The sequence below is a fragment of the Orcinus orca genome, chromosome 16, assembly GCF_937001465.1.
Source record: "Orcinus orca chromosome 16, mOrcOrc1.1, whole genome shotgun sequence".
Taxonomy (NCBI): Eukaryota; Metazoa; Chordata; class Mammalia; order Artiodactyla; family Delphinidae; genus Orcinus; species Orcinus orca.
In genome coordinates, this window is record NC_064574.1 from 19,270,823 (window position 1) to 19,292,653 (window position 21,831).

The 21,831-nt window shown below is 48.1% G+C and overlaps 1 protein-coding gene across 3 annotated transcripts in view; it reads left to right on the forward strand.

Moving 5' to 3' along the window:
- Nucleotides 1–21,831, forward strand: part of CHD6 (chromodomain helicase DNA binding protein 6) — a 212,693-nt gene that overhangs the window by 184,892 nt on the left and 5,970 nt on the right. For all 3 annotated transcript variants that reach the window (XM_004272856.4, XM_033433749.2, XM_049699558.1), the window contains 9 exons: nt 6,167–6,227; nt 6,951–7,167; nt 8,742–8,950; nt 10,062–11,645; nt 14,414–14,565; nt 15,143–15,349; nt 16,349–16,801; nt 18,426–18,620; nt 19,589–19,708. In XM_004272856.4, coding sequence (XP_004272904.1) covers nt 6,167–6,227; nt 6,951–7,167; nt 8,742–8,950; nt 10,062–11,645; nt 14,414–14,565; nt 15,143–15,349; nt 16,349–16,801; nt 18,426–18,620; nt 19,589–19,708 — 3,198 coding nt within the window. The remainder of the gene's footprint in view (nt 1–6,166; nt 6,228–6,950; nt 7,168–8,741; nt 8,951–10,061; nt 11,646–14,413; nt 14,566–15,142; nt 15,350–16,348; nt 16,802–18,425; nt 18,621–19,588; nt 19,709–21,831) is intronic.

A 21,831-nucleotide genomic window follows, 5' to 3' on the forward strand; every position in this document is an offset into this window, starting at 1 on the left:
TTTTCATAGTCAAGAGAGTAGGAAGTGTTTTGGCTGTACGTACACACCCCTTCTCCCAGCAGCATCCTCTATGAAAACGCAGCCCCCAGAACAACCGCAGGCCAGACCCAGCTCTGAAAGCTGTTCATGGTAAAGTTCACATGCTTAACTCATGCTTACTTCAGTCTTGGAGAGATCTGGGCACTGAAGTGGGAGTTGTGGCAGAATTGGTAAAATAACTCAAGTTTCCTTATAGTATGGTTAAACTCCTCTGGGACTCCTTTTTTTAAAATTCATTTATGAAAATAATGCCTGTATTATTTATTTTGCTCTTCAGATCCCTAAAACCTGGGCTATAGAATATAATCAAAAGCAGAAGGAATGGGGAGTGCCTTTCCCAGATTATGAGGTGAACAGATTATAAACAGATTAAGATCGACTTCTAGCCCATGTGCTAGAATAACAAACGTAGAGGAACAGCCAACATCTGAACCAAGCCTTCTCCCCACGCCCCAGCCCTTGTACTGAAGACACTGGTTGGGTGTTTCCTTCTCCCAGTTCTGTTCTCAGGCAGATCAGCAGGTTAAGGAAGCCCAAAGAGCGTATCATCCATCACTAAGTTAATTCATCTGAATTAAACAGACCTGGGCATAGGAGGGGGCCTGGTTGGTAGATGGGAGAATCTCAGCATTGCAAGGACCCTAACGCATGTCTGCATGGTCTCAGTGTTCCATCCCTTCTACTGCGACATCACTGTGGGGGCATACCAGGCAGGTGTAGGTGCTTCCAGGAATCCATGAAGGGAAAGGGGGAATGTGCTATCTTCCAAGGAAGCCCATTTCATTGTTGGGTGGTATTTCCTTATTCTGACCCAGAAATCTGACTCGCAGTTGGTTCCATGGACTCTGTCTAGTTTTCTTCTGGTCCTGCAAAGAGCAAAACTGTTCTTACTTTCCGCTCCGATAAGACTAAAAAATTTTGAGACCAACTAGCTACCGTAATCTCTTTAAGTCTCTTTTCAGGTGAAGTATCCTTAATTCCTCTTTCTTCTTATCATGTTGTCTCCAGACCCCTTGCTACTCTTATGCCTTCCAGAGCTCACTGTGCTGTTGTCCTCTTCAAACGTGGCAGCTGGAGAACCACAGAATGTTAGAGGGACATGTGAGATGATTAGTCTACTCCCTTCCCCCACCCTTTCTGTTTAATACCAGTAGAGCTTTTGATTGGTAAACAGCTGCAGCTAGAGTCAGTGGACATGCCTTCTAAAGCAGTTAGTCAGAAAGTTTGCTTGTGTTTGGGATGGTCTAGAGCCTAGAATGGTAAAGGAAATCGTTCTCTATCAAACCTAGTATGCAGGAAGGTTACCATCTCCTTTAACTGAGATAGTAATAAGTAGCGGCCTAGCTCTGCCTGGTGTAGTCCTTGTGTTCTAACCAGCAGTCTTGTCCTCGCTCTGCAGCACTTCCTACAGCAGGTGCTCTCTGTAAAAGGAGGGTGAGTTCATGTGCACAGTGAACTAGGAAGAAACTCCTGCAGGGAAACTTAATGCCTAAAATGGTCAGATCCCACTATAAGAAAAGTTCAATGAGGAACTGAACAATGACTCTATTCTTATGAGTTGAGAGATCAAGGGGTCTCTGAACTCAAATAGAGATATTTGAATGTAGATGGAGTACTTCCACGCTTACTTCCACGCTTACAAAGCACGTTTCCCCTTCAGTTAGGCGTTGTTCTTATCCCTATTCTAGACGGGGGGAAGCTCAAATAGTTTTAATGAGCTGCAAAAGAAGTCATACTCCTCAGGAGCAGTGTCTGCCCGCTCACATCTTTTTCTAAATCCTTCAGTCTTTCCATTATAAAATCCTTGAATTTTGTGTTAATGACATTTGATGTGTATCTGCTTTCTATTTCTACATGAAATTTATGAAGGTAGTAGGATGCTTGATTTTTCTGCAAAATGAAAACTGCTGTGGGATATTTTTTAACTGCGCCTTCACGCATCCTGTTACCTCTACACAAAGAGTTCTTATATTCTCCTCCTGGCGAACTCCTGTGTCCTTCAATGTGAAGCTCAAAAGTCACCTCTCAGATGTCCTTCCCCTACCTGATTTGGGCCATGCAGAGTTGGTGACCCTTTCTGGTTTTCCCACTGTGTTTAGGAGCACTCATCACACTACATGGCCAGTATTTATTTTATGTCTCTTGTAATGGCCAGAATGTGGGCTCTAGAAGGATAAGGACTCCATCCTTCCCACTGTCAGAGCTCCTGAACCCAGCACAGTTCCTGGCAAACAAATGTAGGAAGGCAGCTCATCACCGCTCTTTTGGCCCTGGAGTTTTGTAAGGGCTTAGAGGAAATTCCCTGGGTCTGCAGGTCTGTGCTGCCATGCCACTGCCTGCACCCACACCCAGACCAAAGAGGGGAGGCAGCCGGGCCTGGAGGAGCAGCCACAGGCGAGGGGGATCTGCTGTTCTCAGATCAGGAAACAGCCCTGCATCCTCGGCGGAGAAGTGCCACGCGGGAAGCTAAGTTACTCTTAGTAACTGACAGTGCATTTGATTCAACCAGGTGTGTCTTCAGCCCCCGGAGGCAATACATCCCGTGGTTAGAGCTCCTCGTCTGGGGTCAGGCCTTCTAGGTTTGAATTCCATCTTCACCACTTAATAACTATATGTAGTATTAGATTATCAACCTCTCATTCTACAATTTCCTTCTGTCTAAAAAGGGTCATTTAGTCGTTTAGAATGAATAAATGAAAAACGCACGTGAAGTACTCAGTATAGCATCTGGCCATTTACTTACCTGTAGACTTTTGTTGTTGTTGCTGCTGTTGGCCACTGTGTCATGAAGCTATCCTTAGAGAACACACTTCAGCTGAAAGAGAGAAACGCTGAAGGATCCTCTAGCAGTTGGGCCTGTACGTGGGTATCTCCTCGGTGCCGGCTGCCGTGCGTTGGGCATTTGCTTTGTGCCAGCATTTGGTTAAACACTTTGCATAATCAACTCATTTGTGCCCCACGATCACCTATAAAGTACTATTGTCTCCATTTTGCAAATGAAGAAATGAGCTTGAGAGAGGTCGAAACACCTTGCCCAAGGCCAGAGAGCAGTGGACTGTCAGACTCCAAACACAGACATGCTCAAGATGGAGAAACTGCAGGTTGGAACTAACCTGTTGCCCTTACTTTGACAGTCTTACTTGTCAGCACTCTCTGGGACCCTGCCCTTGGAAATGATTGATTCATACTTCTTCTGAGATGAATATTTCTTTCAGATTGATTCACAGAGGCAGAAACTAGGATATTACATGTTCACATGCAGACTTCAGAGGCAGGGCTTTCCATGTGCTCCCTGCGGTACCGCTCTGTCACACTCACATTAAATTGGTTATGTGACCACAAGATTATGACATCTTTTTCACTTCGGCTGCTGCTAAGCCAGGTCTTCTCCTTTCTGTCAGTGATAGAGAGGGGACCTGCCATCGAGAGAGAGCAGGAGACAGAAAGGCACTTACGGCTTCCAGAATCTTTCCTTACTTGAGGGTTTGCCTAAGGCCAACAGAAACTGTTAGGGAGGGTGGAAAGGAAGCCTGCATGGCAGATGTGCCTGCCTCACACCAAGCCCGGAGCTACCCCTGTGGAGTTGGTGCCCACAGCAGCCACACATCCGTCGTAATAAGGAGCGTGGTAGCCCTGGCGCCTGACCCCACATCTCATAGTCTGTACAGCACTTCTCAGTCTAGAAGTGTCTATAATTACAACTTTTAGCATTATAAGGGTCTTCACGGGTACTCTAAGAATACCCAAAAATGTTCTCTATGGCAGGAAGGATGGAAGGCCTGGCTGTTGGTTTTTGCTTGCTTTTTAACTGCCTAAATAGTGGGAAAGGCTGCTTTGGCATATTTAAGTGTCACTTCAGAATGGTACAGTAGATCAGCTTGAAGTTCCTTCTCTTCACTGATATTACATGGGCAAAGAAGAGAGATTAAACTAGTGTTCTCCAATTCTAAATATGTTGCACTCTCTAAATCAGATTTTCAGCCGGGACTCTCTTTTTGTTCTGTTTTGGGCAGCTCAGTGGTTACAGTATAGGTTCTCATCAGACTACCGTGTTTGAAGCCCAGCTCTGCCCCTTGGTAGCCATGTGACCTTGGCAACTTACAGAACTTTCTAGGGCTTGTTTTCTGCCTCTGTAAAATAAGGATAGTAATACTTTCTACCTGGGGAAGCGGTGCTGATGACCAAAGGAGATAAGCCGTGTAAAGGGTTTTGCACAGTCACACATAGTTCTTGGTAACGTCAGCTATTACCACTACTCTAGTAAGAAAGAAATGCATTCAGAAAATGAACCCCTGCCCCTCTGCCTTTCTCAGGTCCGTGCCTGGTATTAGGGGCCTAAGAGAGTGGTTTGAATTTTAACGATTGCCAGTCATAGGTGTGTGTCCATCCCTCCTGAACCGAGGTGCTGCTCTCCTGGGCTGTGTCCCAGTTTTCTGTAAAGGACCAGACAGTAAATATCTTAGGCCTGGGGGCCAGTAGAGTCACATCTTCTTCACCTCCTTCTCTTTCTCCCCCTCCTGCCCCTCCCTTCCTTCCTCCTCCTCCTCTTCTTCTTCCCTTAAAAACCATTCTTAGCTTAAGGGCCACACAAAAACAATCTACAGGCTGCAGATTGCTGACCATTATTCTGACAGAATCTGACCCTGTGCTCCACCATAGCCGAAGTCATGAATCCTGGGGTTATTCTCGCCTGTCATTCACGTCAAAAGACGCAAGTCAGAAAAACAATAAGAGGGCTTCCCTGGTGGCACAGTGGTTGAGAGTCTGCCTGCCAATGCAGGGGACACGGGTTCGAGCCCTGATCCGGGAAGGTCCCACGTGCTGCGGAGCAACTAAGCCCGTGCGCCACAACTACTGAGCCCATGTGCCGCAACTCCTGAATCCCGCGTGCCTAGAACCCGTGCTCCGCAACAAGAGAAGCCACCACAATGAGAATTCCACTCACGGCAACAAAAAGTAGCCCCTGCTCGCTGCAACTAGAGAAAGCCATGCACAGCAACGAAGAACCAAAGCAGCCAAAAATAAATAAATAAAATACATAAGTTTGTAAACAAATAAAAAAGTAAAGTTAGTTTTTAAAAAAGATAAAAGAAAAACAATAAGATAGGTGGGAAAATGGGTGAAATACGTGAAGGGGATTAAGAAGTACAGACTTCCAGTTATAAAATAAATAAGTCACAGGGATGTGATGTACTGCATCGGGAATGTAGTCAATAATATTAGAATAACTTTGTGTGGTGACAGATAGAAAGTACACCCATGGTGGTGATCATTTCTTACTGTATAAAGATACCGAATCACTGTTTTACACCTGAAACTAATATGATGTCGCAAGTCAACTTTACTTCAATAAAAAAAAAAAAAGTAAGTTTTTGTGTTAAAAATGGAGTAAGTTGAAGACTCGCACTGTCTCTTCGCCCACACCCAAACTCCCACATGCTTTGTGTATAAGGAGCCTCTGAAGTTCCATTCCTGGGACCAAGAAAGGCTTCGTAAAGGAATCCATTAGAACCAGGTTGACATATACTCCAACTTGGATAAGTTCTGTGCCTGTGATATTACTTCAGATTCTGAGCCTCAGATCATGATTTTAATTTTAAATTCCTAGAGGTTTGTGCCATCAGGTCTCCTGTCTGGAGCAGTCATGTTTTAGGAAAATAGCGTCTATTGCTGTGAAGTAAATGAAGCATAATGAACATGAGCATGACAGTTTTTCACAGCAGAAATCCAAAAATGCAGGCCCATGCTTTGTGAAATGACAGTATTAGACTGCAAGTGATGATAGTAAAGCAAATATTTAATTCTCAACTAAAAGAGTGCGTGTAAAATGTAGTTGCCAGGGGAGCATGCCAGTTCATCATTCTTAAAGCTAATTCTCTACGGGCAGAATCATTCCACACAATTCCAGGGGGGAAAATGCTTATTTTAAATAAACTGCTTTCTGGCTCTTTTAAGACTCTGTGCATAAGTAAGCTTTATTCATCAGGGACCACCTTGATCTTTGAGATGCTCTTGGGCAGGGGATGTCTCTTGTGCATCTTTACTCCTTCTGTGTAGGGACTGGGTTTCTGAGTTGGTCTCTTCAGAGCTGCAGTTGTGCTGACGGCATGACTTCATTTATCCCTAGGAGAGTTCCAGTGATGGAGGTGATGGCATTTTTGGTGAAAAGAAGGATGACAGCCGGGCAGGTGAGACTGTGTCCTTCTGAAGGCAAAGAAAAGTAAGGTCCCTGTTTGTAGTTATCCTGGAGTTCATGTGTAATAAAAAAGAAAAAAATGCTGTTTTTTAAGGAGGCTCTTTTTAAAAGCCAATTAAGTTGACCTTCGTCAAACTCTGCGGGAGTCATACAGGGAGCGGTAATGTGGCTCTGGCCAGCTTTCTCCACCTGGCACTGAATTCAACAGTGAAATGAAGTCAGGATGGAGTCTGAGAGATAAAAAGGAATCGTGGTTTCAGTGATTTTTTTTTTTCTTTTGAGAAAAGTTAAGGGTATTTGGTTTGTTCTCTTGTTGGTTAGTTTTTCTGAATTCAGACTTAACGGAGGCTTTGATGTTTAGAAGGCCCAGCTACACAGAAGCCTTTAGTTCTAAATGGAGATGGCCACAGAGCATCCACTTAAGCCCATGCCTTAGAGCAAGGCCCTTGAGTCAGTTCTGCCCCCACAGACAGGCACGTTTATACTGGAGAGAGAGCAGAACCCACCGTACCTAAAGCTGCTTCTAAAGTGCAATTGCAGCCCTTCCGGCTGTGCCTAGCTCCCAAGCTGATTGTTGAACAGCAGCTACTTCCACTAAGTTACTAAGTCAGCTTTAGTTTTCTTTAAACGAAAGGGAAGAACAGCAACCAAAACACCCAGTTGCCTTTGTTTTAGTTCTGTTTGTAAATACTAATATCCTCACTGATGTTTGAAGCCCAGGATGGCTCCGACCCAGACAAATCACCCTGGCCAGTTTCGTCTGCACTCACAGCTCGTCTCCGACGCCTGGTCACCATTTACCAGCGCTGTAACCGCAAGGAGCTCTGCCGACCTGAAATCCTGGGACCAGGAAACCAGGGATACTGGGTCCAGGAAGAGATGTTCCGGAGGTCCTCAGAGATGGATCTCATCAACAAGGAAGCCCAAAAGAGGTAAAAGCCAGTGGCCAAAAGGGCGTGCTGAGCTGCCCAATGGGTAAAGGTGGCAAAGGGAACCCAACAGCTGGAGGGCAGGTGTGTCCGGTGTTCTCGTATGGAGCCAGGTTGTCTCTAGAGTGAATTAAATCCAGCCTCCAACTGCAGTGGTGTTTTCGTGCTGACTGGGGAGTCTGGTGATATCTAGGACACCCTCTGTTCACAGTTCCCAGACTTGTGTGATTTTCCAACCTTACCCTCTTCCCCAAGTTGGACCCCAGTCTCTGAGGATGTGATTTAAACACCACACTAGCATGTATCAGATCATATTCTTTCAGCAGCAAAGTGAATAGTGTGCACTGAAGTTGTCTTATTGTAGCCAACAGTCCTTATCGAGCCTTTGAGAACAATAAAATGCCATAAAATGCCAGCCCAGAAGGAAGGAGTTACTTGCCCATCTGAGAATTAAGGCAAAAATGGCTGCCTAAGGCCAGCACAGGCTAAGAACGATGCCAGGAGAGCAAATCAACAAAGCTGCTGTTCTTTGAGTCTTTATATCTCTCCGTCCTTTTGATGTAACATCCGGTGAATTGAAAGAATGCCACATAGTGAATTCAATTATTGATACTTCTGTATACTCCTGGCTTTATGAAATTTGGTAATTCAGGGAGTAGATTTCTCCCATCTAGCTCCAAAGAGAGAACCAGAGCCCCTTCTTCCCTGCTTCTCACTCTTCCACTGACCCTCTCACCCCTCTCCTAGCTGAGTACTGTGCCCAAGAGCCCCTGGTGAAGACTACAGTGGTATATAATAATCCATGTTCCTTAAGTCATTATCTTAATCCTGCAGGATATAAAATCTAGAGAACCTTCGTGTCCTAGGAAGGATTATCGTCGTGGGCAACCTGCCTACGTAAGACCAGGAAGGAAGCCAGTGTGGGATGGGAGTCAGGGAGGTGGGTGGCTGAGGGAGTCTCCTCCCCGCTCTGGACCAGTTTCTCCCTCTGTAAAATGAAGGAAGTGAATTTAAGGGCTTGAAAGGTCCCTCCAGGATGCTGTGATTCTCTGTTGTCGTACGGCAGAATGTTTAAGCATATAGGGTGCTTTTAAATTAAAATCTTTATCTCCCACAAGAGGAAATGAACTAGGTAATTTGTAAAATGAATGAATCAAGGGGACTTGCCTGGTGGTCCAGTGGTTAGGACTCCATGCTTCCACTGCAGGGGGCGCAGGTTCAATCCCTGGTCGGGGAACTAAGATCCCGCTGCTCAGGATGGCCAAAAATGCTGTGCAGTACGGCCAAAAATAATAATGAGAATAAAATAAAATAAAATTGGCGAAGTAAGGTCTCAAGTACGCACACATGATTTGAAGGTGGCGGTAGAGGCTGAGGGGCTGCTGTGTTATAAGCCCCTCCACCCAAGTCAACCTGAATAAAAATAAACAGTAAAATAGACCCGCTCTGCCTGCTCTCTTGACTTCCTGGGCTCTCCCAAGTAGGTGCTCAGTAAGTAGTTGTTGGCTTTTTTTAACTGAAAAAAAAAAAAACAAGAAAGAAAACAGCTCACTCTCCCTCTCTGATTCCCTCTCTAGGTGGACTAGGAGAGAGCAAGCCGACTTCTACAGAACAGTGTCTTCCTTTGGTGTCGTTTATGATCAAGAAAAGAAAACCTTTGACTGGACGCAGTTTCGCATCATTTCCCGTTTGGACAAGAAGTCGGACGAGAGCCTGGAGCACTATTTCCATAGCTTTGTGGCCATGTGCCGGCACGTCTGTCGTCTGCCAGCCTGGAAGGATGGTGGTGAGGACACTCTCTGTCACTGTATCCCAGGTGGGACAAGGAGAGAACGTGCTTATTTTCAAGGTACAGAGTTAGGTATAACTATAGACGCGGAGCCGACGTGAAGAATTCAGGTAAAGACCAGTGGGTTTTCACAAATCCACGGACTTCTAATCGGGTCCACCCTCATAAAATAAAATCTCTCTCCCAAAATGATGTGATTCCAACGAAAATTGAAATTCGGATTAAAATGTCACAGAAATATTAAGAAACTACTATTAATTACCTTTTCCAAAGTATGCTTTTTTTTTTAAGTCTCATAGAGAATTATCCTACTATGAGCTTTGCACTTCCCTTAGATTAAATCTTAAATGTTTTCTCATGTGTTGACTTGTAGCTGTGGAAAACTAGTGGCCGTCATTTAAACTCCCTGGGCTCTACTAGAGACCTTTTCTAAGAAATTTCTTCCTGGTTGGAATTTGCAGCAGCTTCCTCCGTGTCCCTCTTCAGTCTCGTACTCATAGATTAACTCGCTCTGGACCGTATGACTGTATTCTGGAAAAATTGAAACAAATGTTGAGCCTATTCAGTGTGGGTTCTGGACTGGCGGCAGCATGTACAGACACCCCACCTTCTGCCCGCGTGTGGCACACTTAGGTTGTTTTCTTTAAAGCCAGGGAGCTGCATAGATCGAAAAGATCTGGACCTTGGAGTCATGCTGACAAGACCTGGACTGGAGTCCTGGTTCTGCCACCTTGAGCAAGTTAGCTTATCTGAGCCTCCTTCCTCATCCTTACACAAGGATAACGATGGTATAGCATAGAGTTCTTGTGAGAACTAAATAACAGCCGTAAAGTACCTAGTTAGAAGGTACCTAGTCCTCCTTATTGACCGGGAACTAATATTTCCCGAACTGGAGTTTTCAGGCTCTTCTTTCACCTTCACTGGTCTGTCCGTGTTTCATAAAAACCTTCCCTTCTCTTTCAGCTTTTCAGTTTAGTGGGGCCACTAAGGCCCTGCCTTGCTGAGGACCCAGGGAGTCAAACTATAAGATCAAAGATGCAGGTGCTCAGGTGGGCAGGAAGTGTCCAAGGGCCACCTTAAGTGACAGGCTCTGTGTTCACCTTTGCAGGCCCCCCAGATCCCAGCATCTGCGTTGAACCCATCACTGAAGAGCGGGCCGCGAGAACCCTGTACCGCATTGAACTGTTGCGGAAGGTCCGGGAGCAAGTGCTGCAGTGTCCTCAGCTGCACGAGCGCCTTCAGCTCTGCAGGCCCAGCCTCTCCCTCCCCGTCTGGTGGGAGTGTGGAAAGCACGATCGGGACCTGTTGATCGGCACTGCCAAGCACGGGCTGAACCGCACCGACTACTACATCATGACCGACCCCCAGCTGTCCTTCCTGGACGCCTACAGAAACTATGCCCAACACAAAAGAACCGACCCCCAGGCTCCAGGGAGTCTCTGTTGCCTTTACCAGACCAACTCCAAACTGTATGAATCTCTTGCGTATACTCAAATGAGCAGGACTTCCGAGTCCCTTGAAAATGAACCTGAGAACCTAGTGAAAATAGAAGGTAGGGATGATCATCTTGGTCCACCTCGGGGCAGCTTATCTGACATGACTTGTGAAAACTTTATTTCTAAAGTTCAGGATGTCATTTCCATCACCCATGATGAGAGTCTACTGCCTGAGTCCTTGGAGAGCATGATGTATGGTAAGAAAGCACTAAGCCAGGAGCCAGTCTCTTTTCAGGAGAGCCCAGGTACCAATACCGAGTCCAGACAAGATGCCGTGGCTCTCGCAACAAGCAGAGATGGCAACTTCCAGCCTGGTGGCCACGAGGCAGAAATAGCCTCAGGCCCCTCTTTTATGGATACATTAGAAGCAGGAGTAGCTCAAATGAACATTAAAAATGGAAAACATTTGCTGGTGTCTCTTTCACAGGAAGGGGAACTCTGCTGCAGCGAGGCAGGGCAGAGACCTGAAAGCCTTGGGCAGCTGGAAACCAAATGCATAGCCTCCCCTTCCTTGGACCAAGGAAATGAGAGCGGGTTTGTTGACATGTGCAATCTGAGTGTCTATGACTCCAAAAGAAACCTGTCATCAGATCAGCAGTTAATTGATTTATTAGAATGCAAAAGTTTAGAAAGTAAATTGATTTTGGGTCGGAACCACAGTGATGAGGAGGAAGAAGAGGAGGAAAATGAGGAGGAAAACCTAGACCTGGCCGCAGGCACGCGGGAAAGGCCAGAGGTGTCGCCTCTTACCGAGCCCACTGCTCGTATGGCAGGGGAGAAGAGCCACAGCGGCTTTCTTGTGGACGAAGCCAAGAAAGGAAGCCTGGCGGCCAGAAGCCAGCATCCTGGACCACAGGGCGCTTTTCTTCCCGCAGCCTGTCAGTGTCACTGCAAACACATGGAGAGGTGGATGCACGGCCTCGAGAATGACCAGTTTGAAGTGGAGAAACCCCAGGGTTACAACCCAGACCCATACAAAAGCAAAGCCAATAATGTCACAGTTGGGGGCGAGCTCACTGCTGTTCCGCCAGAGCTGTTTCAGGTGAAGCATGAACTTTTGAAAGAACCCTGGAAAGAAAGTGCAGAAGGGAAACAAGGTTTCCCTACATATCTGGAGGGGAGTGAACTCAAGGCGGAAGACGTGGATTTTGAGAGTAAAGATGATTATGATAGAGACGGGAACTGCCAGAGTCAAGGTACAGTGTGTGGGATCTTGTATTTTGGATAAGCCAGTTCTCACAAGACAGGGAGGGCGCGTCGGGGGGGTGTTAAGGGTTTTACAGCTTCTGGAAGGGACCTGCTTACACTCACCGTGTTGTTTAAAAGCGAAGGTCACAGGCCTTGGTCTGAAAATGAGGCAGAGTAGCTTAACTCTGATCATTCCAGAAAACTGAGGATGATTGTAGACAGTCGTAGCACCTTGGCTGTGTCAGCTGCGTGACTTGGGCAGGGGTTGTGTGCTGTTATATGATAGATGCCAGATACAGTGTTGAGGGGAAGGAATTCGTTCTTCCACCAGGTAAAGTGCTACAAAGTGGGTTAAAGTAGAACAGCCAGGGAACGCCAAGAACCTGCAGTGTAACGGAGGTGCAGGTAATTTTTCAGGAACGCCACAAAAATACAAATAACCGTGATCTTTATTAAGGTGAGCAAAGACTGCGCCGTTTGTTCACGTGTATGTCAAAACCCTGTGTTGTAATGTCGGTGCATTGGGTTGAGATTCTTTTAAGTAACTCAACAGAAATAAGAATAACCAGATTACATGCCACTCAATAAAAAATGCAGATAGATTTGATCTTTTTAAATAGGGAAATCTTAGGTAATGAAGGGATTTTAAAATGTTAATCTAGGTGACCCTGAGATTTGTATATACTTTGCAGGGATATGAATACAGTGATTAGAGATCCTGAGCAACAACAAATGGGTCTTAACTTTTTCACTGTTGTCTTTATGTCATCAGACCCAAGAGGACATATTAGGTGAACAAAAGATAGTTCTGTTTATCCTTGTCAGAAAAACAAAAAATACCCTGTAGGTGCCTGGCCTGGTGCCAGGGGCCGAGTGATGTTCAGGGATTCAGGCAGGCCAGCCCCTCCCCACAGGACAGTGACTTCATCTAAAGAGGGAAACCCTGCCCTGGGTTGTCCCACTTCCTTTTTATTTCTGAACTCCCACCTTTGGTTTTAGCCTCGTGATAACTTGGGAAAGGTTTTGAACCCAAATTAAAATGTACACGCCAGCTGAGGACATAGAAACTGAACTGAAAGGAGCTTCATCAGCCTGTGGCCCCAGCCGACCCAGAAGGAGCCAGCCCAGACCTTGCCCCAGGCCATGAAGGTCCCTGCCACGTGTGGAATTACATGTATACATTGCTCTTGGAACTCTGTTGTGGGGAAAATCAGCGAGTACTCAGTCCTGGGCAGTGTAGACAGTCCAGTGAGGATGGGCTAGAGGAGAGCTGTGCTGGCCTGGACTTCCTCTGGTGGCCGTGGCTTCCGGCTGGGCTGGGCTGGGAGACAGCAGTGAACTTGATAGGCTTTGGTGAGCGTCGCGCACACTTGGCCGGGGGCGGGGGGTGTCCCTAGCACCAGTGCTTTTAAAGACGCTTTGACAGACCCCAGGGGTCTCCTCCACACATGAGATGTGGGAGAGGTGAGGCAGAGGGGGTTGCCCTATTTCTGAGGATGGAGCTTGGCCGCTGAAGGAGCAGTAACTGGCACAGCTGTCAGGGCCAGCGCCCGGGCTCCTGGCTCCTTCTCCAGGGTTTTCCCTCACGCAGCATTCCGCTTTTTTCTTAAAATTTAAGTTCAGCTTTTCTGCTTAAAGCCTTTCAGCGGTGCTCCCCATTGGATCTAGAATAAAATTCAAATTTTCTGTCCTGGCCTGCAGAGCCCAGCATGTTCCCGATGATCCTGCCCCTCCGCCTCATCTTTGTTTTGTACCTTTCCCCACTGCCTCCTCATCTTCCTGGGGGTCTCTCCTTTGACAGGTCCTCTCTGCCAGCCTTCCCTCCTACCAGTCGGTTTTCCCTCTTATTCCCTATCATGACACCTTGTCTCTTTCCCTTTATGGCCCTCACCCTGGTTTATAATTGTATATTCGTTTATAATCAGTGCATTTTCCCAACTATCTTTCCCTCATGGAGCTGTAAGAGCCTAGAAAGCCAGGGCCACATCTGTCTTGTTTATCCTTGAATCCCCTGGCCTAGCAAGGCCCTGCTCCTGGTGCGGGGGTGGGAGGTCTCTACGGCCCCCTGGGAGACTTGTTGCACAGTCAAAAGTGAGACCACCACGTTTCAGAGGATAGACGTTCCGTGTCATTTCACCACGAAAGAGGTTCACAACTTTTCCTGGACGTTATGCTACACACAGTTCATTCCCTGTCATCTCTGTTAAGTGCATCTTTGAAGGTCCATTTCACAAGTGATAGTAAACATTCACCACTGAAGACTGAACGAATGAGTTGCATTTCCACTTCTTTCCATCAGTGAAGTACTTTAAACGTTCTAGGTTTCTTTGCATCATTTTTTATATAAATCAGGTCTATTTTACCTTCGTTGTAGGTTTCAGGACTTTTCTTCCTTCATCATTAATACCAGCCTCTTGCTGTGTTACACTTCCTACACTCTCCCCACTTCTGTATCAGAGCATAATGTTCACTTTCCTCTCACCCACTGCACCAAATGGGAAAGCGTCTTTGCGGTCCTTCATCGTCGTTGTTGTTGTTCGGTTGTGGATGCAAACTCTTATTGGATGACTTGCATGGGTAGCCCTAGAGCAGGTCGTGCCTTTATGGCTTAACCGATAGAGTGCTTCTGGAAATAGAAAGTATGGTAATTAATAATTCAATTAAAAATAAATGAGCACACACTGGGCTAATTAAAAAACAAGATCAGACTTCCTCATCTTTCAGATCACTAGTATCTCCCGAGCGCCTAATTCATTTTTTTAACCTTCCTTCCTAGATTATCCAGGGAAATACTCTGAGGAGGAGAGCAAGAACTCGACCTCGGGCATCGTGGGGGACCTCAGGGACAACCTGCAGGAGGCACGGGCTCCCACCATTGCGCAGCTGCTCCAGGAGAAAACCCTCTATTCCTTCTCCGAGTGGCCAAAGGTACCCAGAGCTCGCACACTCCACCCAGAGCATCCTCAGCTTTGACGCCTTTCCTTTAAACCTTTTAGAATATTTCTGAGAAACAGACTCAGACAAATGTTTCGTATCTTTAAAAGATACTAGTTATGTGACATTAAAGATACATGCACCTAATTAGACCATAAGACAGAAGTGTCAGCTTATCTTCGTATTTACAGCGCTGTGGCTTTTAATCTTCGTTGTCTAGACGATACCATTTCTTTTTTTTTTTTTTTTTTTGCGGTACGCGGAGCACAGGCTCCGAATGCGCAGGCCCAGCAGCCACGGCCCACGGGGCCAGCCGCTCCGCGGCATGTGGGATCCTCCCGGACCGGGGTACGAACCCACGTCCCCTGCATCGGGAGGCAGACTCCCAACCACTACGCCACCAGGGAAGCCCGATACCATTTCTTTTAAGACTTGTAAAGTGAGTCCATTTGTGTGCGCCCTTTTCTAATCAGTTCCTTCTGGTTAAAAAACTTGCCACTTGATTTCAGGGGATTTTGTGAATTTGGGTAACTTGGTACTTATTCCTCAGAGCTTTTGTTCTTTTTTATAGGATCGCGTGATAATTAACCGCCTGGATAACATCTGCCATGTGGTGTTAAAGGGGAAGTGGCCCTCCAACCAGCAGTATGAGCCCTCGGCCGCGCTGCCCACCCCCGTGTTAACCAGCGGCGCTGGTCCCCGCAGCAGCCTTTCAGAGCCAGAGGCATCAGAACATGTCTTCAGCAGTGGCGCAGCGTTGGTGGCCCAGATGCAGAAGGTGAGGCTGTAAGAATGTTCTTGACCTTGAAACAAAGGAGGAGGATGCTTTGCACTTCTTAATTGAGTCATTTATTCAACAAATACTGAGTGGATAGGAATTTTTTTCTTTCTTTTTTTTGGGGTCAAGCCATTAGTGTTCATTGAGGAATCTGGATTTTATCCTGTAGGCAGCAGAGGCTGTAGTTTTGGAGCAGGGAAGTGCGTGATGAAAGTGTGTTTGCAGCTCAACGGGAGTGGTGTGCAGCTTCATGGGAGATGGGGGTCAGGGAGGGGCTGTGCCTCCAGGGCTGGGAGGCAGGTGGGCATCTGAGGAAGAGATAAGTTCCAGACCAGCTTAGTGGCAGAGTGGCTCCAAAGAAAGGGGGGGAGTTGGCTGGCATGTCGTGATGACTGATGACTGTATGAGGAAGGGGAGGCGTGAACAGATCGGGATGTTCAACACTTGAGGACTGAGAACGGTGGCAGCAGATAGAAAAGAGGGGAGTCAAAGCAGGCATGAGTTTTATTTGTGGTTTATAAACTCAGAGGTCAAGTTTAAGGACACATGGTTATTGGCACACTAGCTCTCACTCTCAGCTGCACACTGGACTCCGCTGGGGACCTTGAGAAGCTCCAGATTCTGACTGAATTGGTCCAGGGTGTAGACTCGATATTGGCTTTTTTTTTTTTTAACTTCCCAGTTGATTCTGGTGTACAGCTGAGGCTGAGATTCCCTAAACTATGATCTTGCAATTCCAGGTGTATAGTTCATGGACTAGCAGCTTTCACAGCATCTGGGAACTTGTTAGAAATGCAGAGACTCTCAGGCCCGCTGAGGTTGAATCTGCATTCTAACAAGCTGTCCAGGTGATTTAGTAGTAAAGTTGGAGAAGGTTTGAGTTAGAAGAAGTTCTGAGAAGGTGATTACTAGCCCCAAGGAAATGGGGCCTAGAAAGAGCTGGCGTTCAGCCACAGAGGTGGCGTTCAAACCTCTCTTGCCACATGTGTGTGTTCGCAGGAGAGCTTCTTGGCTTCGGTATTCACAAAGGAGGAACAGAAGCACAGGCGTCCTTATGAGTTCGAGGTGGAGAGGGACGCAAAGACCCGGGGCCTGGAGCAGTTCCCCGCCACCCACGGGCACCCCCCCATCGTCCTCAACGGCTGGCACGGAGAGTCAGCGATAGACCTCTCCTGCCCATCGGAGGGGTCCCCGGGGGCCACATCCCCTTTCCCAGTGAGCGCCAGCACCCCTAAGATTGGGGCTATCGGTTCACTTCAAGGAGCCCTTGGCATGGACTTGTCTGGGATTCTGCAAGCCGGCCTGATCCATCCAGTGACTGGACAGATCGTCAACGGAAGCCTCAGGAGAGATGACGCTGCCACCAGGAGGCGGAGAGGGAGGCGGAAGCATGTAGACGGGGGCGTGGACCTCATCTTTCTGAAGGAGCCGACACTCCAGGCGGGGATCTTGGTGGGTATATGAGCCACTGAGTACAAACACTGACCCCTGTACACTGAGCGACAAACCCTTTTTCCTCAGACACAGCGCTTTTTGATTATGGATCTTTTATCCCTATTTCAGTTGTCCTGCTTATCTTCTCGTCATCAGTTGCTCTCAGTCTCTTTTAGAAATAGGTATTAGTCCATCGAGGGCCCTTAACCTGCATGCAACCTGGAAAAACGAACCAGGAGGTCTCACCATTTCACACAGTAACAGCCCAGCCTCCAGTGTCTCGGAGCCACTGGTGATCCAAAGAGTAAAGCAGAAACAGGGCTGTGTTTGCAACAACGTTGTTCCAGGTCAGTGGGCTTCCCAGGAGCTGGGATTTGGGAGTCAGGACGTCCTGAACATTAATCCTGGCTCTGCTGCTTGAGCTGCTGGCCACCTTGAGCCGCCCCCCTTTGCTCCTCTGTAAAGAGGGGGCTGCAGCTTCTACCACAGAGGGTCGCCGTGAGGCTTCCTGAGGTCACACTAAGGTGTTCTCAGCTCAGAGATCCTTGTAAACAACAGAAAAGGGCAGAAACTGCACACCTGGTCCAGAGGAGTCCCCTCAGACTTCGTTTAATGTGTCGAAGACCACTGACTTCTCTCTTTGTATTTTGATTTTTCCCATCTATTGAATTTTGAGTCCGAAACAGGAATCACGTTTCATGTTTTCTTACTTGAAAAGGAGTAATAACGAACAGTACTTATTGAGTGCCTTTGCCAGGCACTGCATTCAGGGTTTTACATGATTGTTCTGTGTGATTTTCACAAAAACCCTGTGAAGGTGTTGTTACTATTCCCATTTTGGAGATGAGCAAACTGAGGCTTACAAGCGTTAAATAATTTGCCCAAGATTATCCAGGTGGTAAATGGCAGATCAGGGAACCAAACCAAGGACTTGGTTCTCTAGAGCCAGAGAGCTCTGCTGTATCGCTTGGTATATGTTTCCCTCTTAGACTTTCTATATAATTTGGGAAGCTGAAATGGCAGGTTCTTGCCCTGTCCAATCCTCCAAGTCTATAAGAAGGTTGTCTCATTTTTTAGAGGTGCAAAGCCAGTTTTCCTATAATGATTGTAGAATTCCAATGGAAGAAGTGAAACCTTTTTCCTTGGCCTCAGAGTATTTTGAAAAATGTATTATGCAGGTATTTATTCAGCACTGACGTTGTACTTTATCAGCAGACCCCATATAGGCATTGGGAATACAGAGATGAGTAAGACAGGCTTTGGCAGTGCTGAGAGAGAACTAGGTAAGGCAGCTGCAGCATGGTACTTTCTGTTGTGGGAAAACCTGTGACGAGTGCTGGGGGGAGAGGAGCGGGGTGGCCAGTGTCACCGGGACTGTCAGTGATGGTGACAAAGGCGGCAAGAGGGAACCTGAGCAGACAGGACGGTACGGAAGTCTACCGCGGAGACGAGAGGGGAGAGGAGCCGTCGGGTGGAGGGAACGCCCAACATGTCAGAGCTTCTGTGGGGACTTCGTAGTCAGGCACAGGCAGAGTCATGTTCTGGCGGGAAGATGCAAACAGCACCATATGTGTTTTCCTCTGAGAAACTAGTTTTCATTCTGTCGTGATGAACTGCACATACTCGTCTTCCCTTTGTCCAGGAGGTCCACGAAGACCCAGGGCCAGCCCCCCTGAGCACCTCACACCCTCCTGAAGGGCCAGTGCCTGCCACTTCGACCCCGGAGCCGGCCCCGGTAGCTGGCAGCCAGGCCGAGAAAGCCATTCCCAGCAAGAGCCTGCTGGACTGGCTGCGGCAGCAGGCAGACTGCCCCCTCGAGGTCCCTGGCTTTGGCGCGGTGAGTGTGTGTCAGTGCCGTGTCTGACGCGAAGATGCTGAGGGGGGCCCAGGAGGACCAGGAAGCCTGAGGGAAGTCGGTGTCCACTGAGGACATCATTGTAAAGTGGAGAAAACCAGTTTAAATTCGGGTTACGTTTTCCAGTAACAGAAATTACAGCCCAGATCAGAATGCCATGCCGGAAAGTAGACGTGGAAATCTTACGAGGACAGAACTTGCCCAGGCTCAGCCCTCCCTTCCCCCAAATGATCACGTTCATGAGCTCACAGAGAATTCTTTAGGTTGCATAAGCGCTGCCACTTCGTGGAAATGTTCCCGTGTATTCTTTTCAAGTTACTGCATCTCCACTTTGAGGTGATGGGTTAGTTTCAGTTACTGCTCGGTAACTTTTCCTCAGTTCCTCTTACTGCCTCTGCCCTCAGTCCTCCACACTAAGAACCTGGAGGAGAGGGCTCCTGAGCGCCGAAATCTTCTCTTGGTTTTTTTGTTTCTCGTTTGCTCGTCAACCGCACCACCACCTTTGTCCTGGGTACATCTCATTAGTAAGACGTGGCAGGAGAAAGCTCCCAAGGAAAGGAGAAGGATGCATTCACAGATGCACACCCTCCAGAGACAGACGAAGCCCGCCAAGTAGGGAGCAGTGAAGAGGGAATCCGAGACAGTGATCGGGGGAAAGCGGAGGGATTAAGCGGTGCCCTGGGAAACTGGTGGGTCAGCCAGGTGCTCTGGTCTGGAGGGCCAGGAGGCCCCCACAGGAGACTTGTCTTCCGGCTTGCTGCAGGAACACTGTGGCTTCAAGGACAGAGCCTGGCTGAGGGCCAAGGGGCCGTTCCCTTCAGCCTAACCTGACGGGTCCTGTTCAGAGGGCCATGAGCGAGAAAATAGCAAAACCAGCTGAGAGGCACCACCCTCATCAGAAGAATCTGTGGCAGAACGTTTTGTAATGTTGGTTTCCATTTACCTCCTAGAATTTTTCAGACAAACCCAAGCAGAGGAGGCCACGCTGTAAGGATCCTGGAAAATTAGACGTCAACTCCCTGAGTGGGGAAGAGAGGGTTCCTGCCGTCCCCAAGGAGCCAGGCCTGAGGGTAAGGAATACAGACCTCGCGGCGGAGCCCGGCCTTACAGACTCGGAGAGAAAGCTCCAGCAGGGGAAGGCGGTAGCCAGGCAACCTTACCAGGGGGACCAGGAGCTGCAGAGGGTGATAAGCAGTGATAAGTGGTGTTGGGGTGTTTTCACCAGCAGCATGGCCTCCGTGGTCGTTTGTTTTCAACCTTTACCTCCGAAACTTTTGGGTTAAGTCTGTACTTAAACCATTCCCAAAGCCTGATTCCCAACCCGCTCCCCCTGCCCCACGCTCCCCCCGCCCCACGCTCCCCCCACCGCCCCCATTTTAGACCGTTCAGGGAAAAATACCTTTTAACCCTTATCAGGAGTCTGTTTCCAGCGTTTAACGAACTTCATTACTGGAAATTTTCATTTTCCAATCAAAGTTTTTCTGGCTACCATTTAAGACATTTCCTCCTATTCCATCCTTGCTGGCAATGAAAAACAGCTGACTCCAAGCATTGCCCTCTTCCTATTATAGAATCATGAGCCTGGAAGCGACTTCAAAGACATCTGCAGATACTTGTAGTGGAACGAATCTGAGTTAATTATAGTTTACAGATGAGTACAAATTTGGAATAGAAAACTCGTAACCTCTAGGGGGCGGTAACATTTCAACCTGAAAATGTGTTGAGCTTGGGCAGATGATACACAAATGTGCTTTTAACCTCCTCAAAGTGCGCTCTGCCCAAATAGGGCGCTTCTGAGGATCCTCATGGGGCTCTGCCCTTCCCCGGGTTGTCCTCTGAACTGGCAGGCCCTCCTGAACGCCTTCCTTAGCGCTCTGCCAGCTACGGCTTTCCTGGGTATGAATTCCCTTCTTAGGGGGATTTCCTGGATGCCGTTTCTTTTTTTCATTCCAAGAGACCACCCACCCTAGTCATTTCCTGCTCGTTAATGTTCCCAAGGAGCTTGTTTCTGATTTGGTCGCCTGGAGGGTCACTCCTCCAGCAGCCCGACAAACACTGCCCTCGCTCATCCCCACAGGCTGCTGTGGCCACCGGGGAGGATGGCTGGGGCCCACTGCTTGTTAGAAGGTTTGTCGCGTTGGAAAAGCTGCCCTTTGCCCCCCTCTCTTGCTTTATCCTCTGGAACCCACACGTTAGACCCGCTCGTGCTGTACAGACTGATTCCGCATCGGTTCTCATCCCTCTGTCTCTCTCGGCCCCTCGCTCTCCTTTTGTCAGGAGACAGCCCCAGTCCTTACTTGGTGGAGTCTCTGACCTCTTGGTTTAAGGACGTGGTTTCCCCCTTGACTTTCTTATTTCTTTCTACATGTCTAACAATTTCCCTCACATTCTCTGGAAATTAACGTTCATCACTCCCCTGCAGATGCTGACCCCCTGCCAGAAAACTCATTTCTGAGCTGTCCTTATGAGCCAGCCTCTTACCAGAGGTGTGCTTTCCCTCCTTTGTTAAATGAACTCAGGCCCTGCCTCGGGGTCCTTTGCCTGCAGTAAGGCCTGAACAGAAAGCACGCGTCTGCCTGGTCCTTAGGACCGGAGCCTCTGGGGTGTGCTGCCCTCTGTGTCCGTCCCCTAGACACCTTACCACTTCTCCTAGAAACACATTCAGATCCCGCAAGGAACTTCTTCCTGCCTTTAGCCTTTTCTGCCGTGTGTGCAGCCAAGCCCCACAGACAGCATCACACAGGCTGCGGTCAGGCCGCGGGACTCAGCTTTAAGAATGCCCCCTGGGGGACTTCCGTGGTGGCCCAGTGGTAAAGAATCTGTCCTGCAATGCAGGGGACCAGGTTCGATCCCTGGTCGGGGAACTAAGATCCCATGTGCCACAGGGCAACTAAGCCTATGCGCTGCAACTACTGAGGCCACACGCCTCAACTAGAGAGCCCACGTGCCTCAAACTATAGAACCCATGTCCCCTGGAGCCCATGTGCCACAATTAGAGAGAGAAAACCCACACACCACAACTAGAGAGAAGCCCGAGCGCTGCAACTAGAGAGAAACCCGAGCACCGCAACGAAGATCCCACGTGCTGCAACTAAAGATCCGACACAGCCAAAAAAAAAAAAAAGGGATGCCCGCCCGGCACATAGTGGTCGCTCATCATTAAATGTGTGTACGCACACGCACATGCCTCTTA